A 10,095-nucleotide genomic window follows, 5' to 3' on the forward strand; every position below is an offset into this window, starting at 1 on the left:
GACTTGTATAAGATTTTGCAAATCTTTTCGACCTCTCGTGTGTATTGAACTTAGGATGTTTAGGTTCGATACCTCACGAGGTGAAGACAAAGTTTTATGCGCAGCGGAAATATTATCCCCTTTTTGGTTAGCACGAGTTTGGGTTAGTTCGAGAGGTGTGATTATATGCAGTGCAATCGAGAAGTTAGCGAGAGATAAAAACAGAAAGTAAATGCAAGAGAGATTTTTAAGTGGTTCGGCCAACCCGCCTACTTCCACTCTTCTTCCAGAAACTCCCTGGAAGGATTGCACTAAAAACTTCCCTTTCTAGTACAATAACGAGCGCTTGAGCTTTGATCACCAAGCCCGCCTCAAGCCTCAGGTTTTTCGCCCCGCTTCCAGTTACTCCACCTCTCGAGCACTTGACCTTTGATCACCAAGCCCGCGTCAAGCCTCAGGTTTCTTTCGCTCGGACAGCAGCCAGGTTACTCCGCCTCTCCTCAGGTTTTTCTCCCCGCTTCCAGTTACTCCACCTCTCGAGCACTTGACCTTTGATCACCAAGCCCGCGTCAAGCCTCAGGTTTCTTTCGCTCGGACAGCAGCCAGGTTACTCCGCCTCTCCTCAGGTTTTTTTCCCCGCTTCCAGTTACTCCACCTCTCGAGCGCTTGACCTTTGATCACCAAGCCCGCGTCAAGCCTCAGGTTTCTTTCGCTCGGACAGCAGCCAGGATACTCCACCTCCCTTGCTTAATCCAAAGCAAGACGTTGTTGATAGTCACAGTTGAATGTAACAATCTCCAATCTGACCACAAGCTATCGTTGAATCAACTTTGATGTAGAGCAGCTTTGGTCACCTTCTGGATGTATGACAGTTTAGCTTTGTAACTCTCTTCGAACACTAAGATGTGTTCTCTCGCTGTATTGAATATCAGGATGATATTCCAAGTTAAGCACTTTGCACTGGAACGTTTTTATCAGACACCTCTTGTTAACCTCTTGACCTCTTTCACAACCCCCGTTTCTTCTGTGTCTTTACGTCCTTATATATGAGAGTAGAAGAATAGTTCCGTTGGAGGGAAAACTATTCCGTTTGAAATTGGTCTCCCACGCCGAACATGGGTCTTTGCACAATTTCAGCATTTTTCATGGAGTAGTGGTCTTGTAACTTGAGCCTTTTGTTTTGTAGTGAATATTCCATATTCCACTTTCTTGAGTTCATGCTTCACTTGCTTCTTTTGGATAAAGTTACTCTTTTTATGTTCCCATCATTCCTTGTTTGGGGAATCTGACCACTTCAGGATTGGTGCACTTCTTGACCGTTTGTGGTGGAGGTCTGACGTGTCATCCACTTCCGTCCATTTTGAAACCTCCCGCTCAGCACCTCTTCAATATTTTATCTCCATGATATTCTTCTTCTCCAAACTTAGAGTATTTTATCTGCACATGTTGACTAACATTCAGCCTCTTGGAGAAGTGTCGGTTTATCGAGACCATAAAAGATGTCTCGACCACTTGATGTTTCAATCCCTTGTATCGAGAGGTCTATCTCTCGAATATTCTTTACGTCTCGAACTCGATAGGTATATCGAGAGGTCCTTACCTCTCGAACTTGGCTTGTGTCTCGAGACTTAGTTGATGTCTCGTAGACCCTTATTCCTCCAGAGTTGTCTCGTGCCTGCTTCTGATCTATCTGTTTGCTTACAACACGAAAACTTCTAAGTTGTTCAAACAAGTTTACCTTAAGCTTAAATATTTCCCGAGTTGAGCTCAAATTACCCGGTTGTATTTTCGCTCTTAGTTTACTTATCGAACTTACATTGTTTTGCCTATGTATCGAGACTTGGGGATTCTTACTTAACAGTTGGTATCATCAAAACCTATTACATGATGTTCCTAACAGTCATGTATGGGCTTGGATTCATGAGTGTGAAGAAAAAATAAATCTGCATGTAGAAAAAATAAATCTGCATGTAACTAGTATGCCAACAACGGCTATGATTTTAAGCTTCAATGTTGCGGTCTTGTTCAAACATCCAAGCCCGGTATTAAAACCTCATCTCGATGGCGGCGGGACTGGGATTTTAGGTGAATTAGAGGGGAAGAGGGTGAAACGTGACAAAGGATTGAGAAAGGGGTAAAAAATAATGGATGTGCCATTTTACCCTTTAAATTAATGGCATTTAGATGGATTTTGTTATAACAGGGCGTTTGGTTGAGAGAAGGGAATTAGGAGGGAAAAGAATTGTAATTCGGTGGAATTGTAATTCAATGAATAATGTAGGAATTGAAATTACACTTTTTGGTATGCAGGAATAGGAGTACAGGGAATTGAAAGGTAAGAAGTGACAGAATGACTAAAATGTCCTTATGTTGTAGTAGTAGTAGTAATAATAATAATAATAATAATAATAATAATAATAATAATTCTTTCAATAATAATAATAATAATAATAATAATAATAATAAGTATAATAATAACAATTCTTTCAATAAGAATAATAGTAATAATAATTTTTCTCAAAAAAAAATAATAATAATAATAAGTATAATAATAAGAATAATAATAATGCTTTTAATAATAATAATAATAATAATAATAATAATAATAATAATAAATTCGAAAATTAAAAAAAAAAAAAAAAAGACAAAGGATTGGGAGGAGGGGCAAAATGGTCTTTACACCAATATAAATGCCCTTCCTCTCCACCGAATTACAATTCATGAGGGGGTGCCCCATGAATTGTAATTCACCATTTGGATGGAATTGCAATTCCGCGCAATTGAAATTCCGCGCAATTGCAATTCCGTGGAATTGCAATTCCCTCCAACCAAACACCATAGTTGTCAAATTCATTGAATTACAATTCAATGAATTACAACTCCCCCAAATTACACCCAACCAAACGCCTCCAAAGGACCAAATTGGATGTAATTTTATAAGTTAAAGGACTAAATTGGATAATTTTTAAAGTCAATGACTAAATTAAACAATACTCAATAGTTAAGGAATCAAAATGAGTATTAACTCTAAATAAAATTTTATAGAATTTACAAACTCGCAAAAACTTGTTACATAAAAAAATTAATGTTAAAAAGCTTTCAAAACTATAATGAAAGTTATTTCTCGAACTTAAAAAACACTCCTTTGTCAGATCAAGATTTCTAAAATTTCAACAAAAATTAATTATTTTATGTTATTAAACACATGTCTTGGGATTTTCTATTGCAACTTCTTAGGAAAAAAAAAATCAAATAGAGCATGAGATTGTCAATAGAGATTATGACCGACATACTTACATAAATAGTATTTTGTGTGAGAATGATAAAAATGTATTAGCATTATTAGAATGCGACCTACTTCATTTTATAAGACTTGGCCAATGTGGGACAAAATTAAAGGGGAGTCCGCTCTCCTTCGTCTTTTTTTTTTTTAATTATTATTAGTATTATTATTATTATATTGTTTTTATTTTATTATTATTATTATATTGTTTCTATTTTATTATTATCATTATATTGCTCCTATTATTATTATTATTATTATTATTATTATTATTTATTTCTATTGTAATGTCCTTATAGTTCATTTTACATGTTAACCGCTAAACCTAAACAACTAATTTTGCCAAACATCATTTTACAAATCACAAATACAATCCGCTGGTCAAACTCACTAACACAATCGGCTAATTGCAAACCACTAATACAATCCGCTAAAGTTAACCGCTAATCGGCATTTGTCAAGCAAGGTCAGTATGTATTGCAAACCACTAATACAATCCGCTAAAGTTAACCGGTAATCGCCATTTGCCAAACAAGGTCAATATGTGAGTTTTCCGTGCAAAGCTGGTCGGAATTTTTGACCAACGGACGTAGTTGGACGGAAATTCTCATGTTTTAAGAATGTTGGGGTTCTCTCCGGAATTTTCATCCAATTTTTGTTCGTTGGATGCTATTTTCGACCAAAAATTGTAGTTGGATGGAATTTCTTACAATGATTTTTCCGAACCTTCGGTTTGTCGGTATGTTGGACAAAAACCTCGTTTCCGACCTATATATCGTGTTGTTGAACGGAAAACATGAGATTTCGAACAGTGGCTAACTGTCCCAACAAGCAATGTAGTATTCCCTCTTTTAGCTGTTCCTGCTAATGGACGATTGACAACACTATTCTGTCAAAAACAGTAAATATGGCCATTAATTTTTTATGATGATTCCCAATAGAAGGTGATTAAATGCTTAGAATCAGGATAAATTAATCTTACCTTTTTTTTTTACACGGGTTAGAATTTTGGGGCTTGAAGCAACCAAGATGCACCCTCTAACCTAATAAAATAGGAGAGCATAAATTGACATGTCCGTATCAAATATTAAGATAAGAAAAGTCATCGAGGAGAAGAAAAAACAAACCTGCATGTAGTCATGTATGGGCTTGGATTCATGAGGGTGAAGAAAAAATAAATCTGCATGTAACTAGTATGCCAACAACGGCTATGATTTTAAGCTTCAATGTTGCGGTCTTGTTCAAACATCCAAGCCCGGTATTAAAACCTCATCTCGATGGCGGCGGGATTGGGATTTTGGGTGAATTAGAGGGGAAGAGGGTGAAACGTGACAAAGGATTGAGAAAGGGGTAAAAAATAATGGATGTACCATTTTACCCTTTAAATTAATGGCATTTGGATGGATTTTGTGATAACAGGGCGTTTGGTTGAGAGAAGAGAATTAGGAGGGAAAAGAATTGTAATTCGGTGGAATTGTAATTCAATGAATAATGTAGGAATTGAAATTACACTTTTTGGTATGCAGGAATAGGAGTACAGGGAATTGAAAGGTAAGAAGCGGCAGAATGACTAAAATGCCCTTATGTTGTAATAGTAATAATAATAATAATAATAATAATAATAATAATAATAATAATAATAAACTAGTTATTTTGGTTTGTTATTTTTAATTGTAATATTTTGGTTAGTTATTTTGATATTTTATTAGTCATTTGTTAATTTTACTTAAAATTGTTATTATAAATATTGTTATATTTAAACAAATTAACTAAAATATTTAAGTATACAATTCTGTTCATTTTAATGTCCATTCCCTGAAAAATGAACTAAATACGCAAACACAGTTTTCTGCTCTGCAGCCAAACACAAGAAAGGAAAATATTTTCTGAAAAATAAGTCATTTTCTAAAAATCATTTTCCTGCTTTCCAAACAAACTCTAAAATGAAAATGTAAAACTAATAAGGAATAAAATGTTTGAGAATTCTGAAAAATTCGTAGAGGAACAGGAACTAATAAATTGCAAGAACAGATTTGTGTTTCAAAAACAGGCGCACAATCTTACTAGAATACTCTGTTTATTCCATTCCATCATAAACCTCTCAATTTTGGAGTCTCTTCTTCTTCACTGCCAAAGCCTCATGCATTTCTGGCAGATTTTTTCACAGATCATATCTGCTGGATTCATCAAAGACACATATGCGGCGAGCAGAATTCTCAAGTTTTGCACTGATTCCCCCTTCCTTGGCATCAACTGCACCGAAAACATATTCACTCAGATCGAAAACCCGAATGTGTTTTCTGTAAACACCATGATGAGAGCTTACCTGCAGCAAAACATGCCCCAAAATTCCATCTTTTTGTATAAAATCGACGTTGAGGGAAACTCTATGTGGACAATTATACGTTCCCAATTCTTTTTCAAGCTGCCACGCTCCGGTGCTCAGTGCTTGAGGGCGGAGAGTTGCATAGTCATGTCGTGAAAATGGTTTTTGGATCAGATGTTTGTGTTCGGAATACTTTGATTAACATGTATGCTGTGTGTGGAAATATGTGTGATGCGAGGAAGGTGTTTGATGAAAGTCCTGTGCGGGACTTGGTTTCCTGGAACTCGATCTTGGCAGGGTATGTTCAGGCGGGGAATGCTGAAGGATCAATGATGATATATGATCAGATGCCTAGGAGGAATGTGATTGCCTCGAATTCTATGATTGTTTTGTTGGGTAGGTGCAGTAGGGTGGCTGAGGCTTGCCGTTTGTTTCATGAAATGGATGAAAAGGATTTGGTTTCGTGGACCGCTTTAATTTCTTGCTATGAGCAAAATGGATTTTATGAAGAGGCTTTGGATTTGTTTGTTCAAATGTCTGTCAAAGGGATTGCTATGGATGAGGTTGTGATGGTTAGTGTGTTCTCTCAGCTTGTGCAAATTTATTGGTTCTAGAGACTGGAAAATTGGTTCATGGTTTGGTTATTAAAGTTGGTTTTGAATCTTATGTCAACCTTCAAAAATTCATATGTATTCCAGCTATGGAGATGTAAATGCTACACAAAATATGTTTGATACAAGTAGGAATCTGGACCAGATTTCTTGGAATTCAATCATCTCTGCCTATGTGAAATGTGGTTCAGTGGAAAAGGCCCGGGTGTTATTTGATTCCATGGTTGAGAAGGATCGTGTATCTTGGACCACGATGATTTCTGGCTATGCCCAACATGATCAGTTCTCTGAGACTTAAGCTTTGTTTCAAGAAATGCTGCACATAGGCGTTAAGCCTGATGAGACAACTTTAGTTAGTGTGGTTTCGGTTTGTACTCGCCTTGCAGCCCTTGAGCAAGGCAAATGGATTTATGCATATGTAAGGAAGAATGGGCTTAAGGTTAATGTCATTCTAGGTACCACTCTTATTGACATGTAAATGAAATGTGGGTGCACAGAGAATGCAATGGAAGAAACAGGAGTTTCTTCCTTGAATGCTTTAATTCTAGGGTTGGCCATGAATGGGCAGTTACAAAGATCACTTGAAACATTTGAAGAAATGAAGAAACACGGAGTGACTCCAAATGAGGTAACCTTTGTGGCAGTTCTTGGTGCTTGTCGATATATGAGGGTCGTCAATATTTTGATTCCATGGTGAAATCGTACCCAATTTAAAACACTATGGGTGTATGGTTGACTTACGCGGGCATGCAGGGTTGCTCAAAGAAGCTGAAAAACTCATCCAGACTATGCCTATGGCTCCAGACGTTCCCACCTGTGGGGCTTTGCTCGGAGCTTGCAAAAAGCACGGTGACAGTGAAATGGGAGAGCGGGTTGGAAAAGAACTCCTAGAGCTTCAGCCCTACCATGACGGGTTTCATGTCTTACTGTCCAACATATATGCTTCAAAGGGAAACTGGGACAATGTGGAGGGTGTGAGAGGTGCAATGAAGCAACAGGGTGTGGTTAAAACCCCCGTTGGGTGCAGTATGATTGAAGCATGAATTCTTTGCAGGAGGAGACAAGTCTCACCCCAAGACAAAGGATATCGAAGTAATGCTAGATGAAATGGTGAATCGAATTGAAAACTATGGGCTATAGTCCAGGAACAGAAGAGGTTCTTCTTGATATCCAAGAAGAGGAAAAAGAAAGTAGTCTGTTCAGACATAGCGAGAAGCTTGCAATCGCGTTTGGGCTCATTTCATCTCTTCCGCCATCATCAATAAGAATAATGAAGAACTTGCATATCTGTAGCGATTGCCATTCTGCAGCTAAACTGATTTCCAATCGCAAAATTGTGATCAGGGATAGGCATCGCTTTCATCACTTCAAGGATGGTTCTTGTTCTTGCATGGAGTTTTGGTAAGGTTTTTTACTTGGCTCTGTTATATAAGCTGCAGAACATGATAGATACAGTAATGAGGGTAAATTTCTTTTGAATTGTAACTTAGTATTATTGTGCTATATAATATTCTGCACAGATAAATGTAGCCTATAATTACATGGCCTAAGCCATTCCAACTACACTATAATTACATGGCTTTACAAATAACAGCCATTTTCTACAGCCTGAAAAGAATCAATTTCTTTTTCCATTTGGGGATGAAATTTCCCCCAAAAATATTTGTGTATCCTAACTACTTTCTGTACGGCCAATCTTTGAGAAAGATTGAATGAAAGTGTAACTAGACGAGGATCTGAGACTTGGCAGCACCGCGGGAGCACTTTCTCCTTCCTGATTTGCCGCTGAGAGCACATACGCATATCTCAAGAAGCTCGTAGTCTTCTTCCCAGGACAAGAAGGACGCCATTTCAGGATTTCTCAAGAGCATCTTGGATGTCAGATAACTAGCTATCGACCAGGTTTGGTAGAGTCGGGCCTGTTTTCCTATGAAATTCCCATGTTTTGTGTCATAGTACTCCGGCCAATTGTCCAGTGGAAGCCTTTTCTCAGCCAACTCTATGGCCCTACTAGCCAAATCTGTTCTGCCCATCTTTAGACATGCCAGTGTGAACTGAAGGAAACAAGAAAACAGACATTCAAAAGCTTTCTAGTAAAACATACAATTCATCATCAATTTCATTGAAGCCAAAAACTTATGAGTTGGGTCAAAATGAAAATGTAATACTAATCAGAATAAAATATTTGTTACTTAGGAAAAGTATTACACTTCCCCTTATAAGTAAGGGATCTGATTAGTATTACATTTTTCAATATAAGTATTATATTTCCATCTTGACCTGATCCGTCTCACGGATAAGGATCTCACGGGTGAGTCACTCTTCATTCAATATACTAATCAGATTTCAAAAATTGGAATTTTAATAAGTTATTTCAATATAGACATTCTCAATGATAATTTAAACCTTTGCCCACTTTTGATATGAAGAAGTGATATCATGTGGGGATGGTGTTCAGTAATTGAATTATCTTTTCTCCAGGAAACAATGAATTCATACTTCAACACAGTATAGTTACCTGCCAGAGAAGTGTTGGCCAAGATCCTGCATTATGATATGACCAAGCCCTGCAATGGCCAAATATATTGCCCTCGGTAAATAGGAATTGGAAAGCCACTTTCAACTGCAAGTGTGCAACATTAAAATTGATGAGAAAACTCACGTATTCTTTGGGTCGCTTCCCGTGATTATACGCCATTCTTCAGACTCCAAAGCAGGATAACAAATCTTAAGAGGCATATGACCAATAAGATCATCCCATTTAGCTTCAACCAAGTTTAGTATAGCCTCATTTTGTTTTGGGGTACCCAGAGATGAGACAATCGACCAAAGATTTCCTAGCGTGAAGAACCTGAAGTCCATGTGAGCTGGCTGTAGATTCCCAATAAGATAACCACCTTCCTCAGGAATCCAGTCCATTAACCAATAAGGAATTTGTTCAGGATAGATATTGAACTTGTTAGTAGCGTCTGTGGAGTACTCTTCTGTCTTATATCGGTATATTTCATTTATTTTCTTCATATCAACCCAATAGTATTCCCTAATGTGAAATGATAAAGCACTCAGCCTGTTGTTAACAGCTCTCACTAAATTCTTTGATCCTTCATCTAAAGCAAGCATTTCACGGGCACACCTAAGAGCCGAGTAAAATAAAGCCTGTGTAAAAAAAACACAATGCCATGTCTAAGATACACTACCCGGCACAAGCAGCAGTACATCAAATGAAAAATTATTTAAAATAAAAATGATATCCATCCATTGAGGATATATTTTAGAGGAATTCAAAACAAATGCATAATAATAATGTTTTGGAGAGAAGATTAGAGACTTCCACTTACTTGAATCTCAAGTGGATGACCATGTATTCCCATACGCCGATCTATCATGCAAGATCCATCGGTTACAAGCAAAGTAGGAAACATATCAAAGCCATCAGACAAACACAAGTTCAGTATTAGTTTAATGCCAGTCTGTACATCCACTCTTTCTTGCAAGGCAAAGTCACCGGTGATCTTCCCATATGCTCTCAACAAGATAATCCACCACAAGCCTATAAAACTCACAATGTGAACATCATTTCAGTGTTCATACTTAATATGATATGGCTGCAACGAGAGTGACATACAAATCTTTGTTTGTTCCTTGATCGTAAAAGATAAGTGCACAGAATTGAAAGTTGGATACCACTCAACTGAGGTAAGCCTTAATCCAGCCTAGTTAGGATCAGTTAAGAATTGAGAGACGGAAGAACAACAATAAATGGCATCTCAGTTATTTTCAATGTTATGGCAAACTAAGAAAGTCAAACAATGAACATATACTACATTGTAACAGAGTCAGTAATACTCAAAAAAAAAAAAAAAAAAAAAAAAAAAAAAAAAAAAAAAAAAAAAAAA

The 10,095-nt window shown here is 37.1% G+C and overlaps 1 protein-coding gene and 1 pseudogene across 1 annotated transcript in view; one reads left to right on the forward strand and one right to left on the reverse strand.

Moving 5' to 3' along the window:
* The first annotated feature begins 5,234 nt into the window (after positions 1-5,234).
* Positions 5,235-8,334, forward strand: LOC116005699 (annotated as a pseudogene).
* Positions 7,668-10,095, reverse strand: part of LOC116005613 (alkaline/neutral invertase A, mitochondrial-like) — a 4,935-nt gene continuing 2,507 nt past the window's right edge. The window contains exons 3-6 of the mRNA XM_031245857.1: positions 9,538-9,749; positions 8,862-9,355; positions 8,718-8,766; positions 7,668-8,253 (exon numbers count right to left, since the gene is read on the reverse strand). Coding sequence (XP_031101717.1) covers positions 7,924-8,253; positions 8,718-8,766; positions 8,862-9,355; positions 9,538-9,749 — 1,085 coding nt within the window. The 3' untranslated portion in view covers positions 7,668-7,923. The remainder of the gene's footprint in view (positions 8,254-8,717; positions 8,767-8,861; positions 9,356-9,537; positions 9,750-10,095) is intronic.

Source organism: Ipomoea triloba, chromosome 15, assembly GCF_003576645.1.
Source record: "Ipomoea triloba cultivar NCNSP0323 chromosome 15, ASM357664v1".
Classification (NCBI taxonomy): domain Eukaryota; kingdom Viridiplantae; phylum Streptophyta; class Magnoliopsida; order Solanales; family Convolvulaceae; genus Ipomoea; species Ipomoea triloba.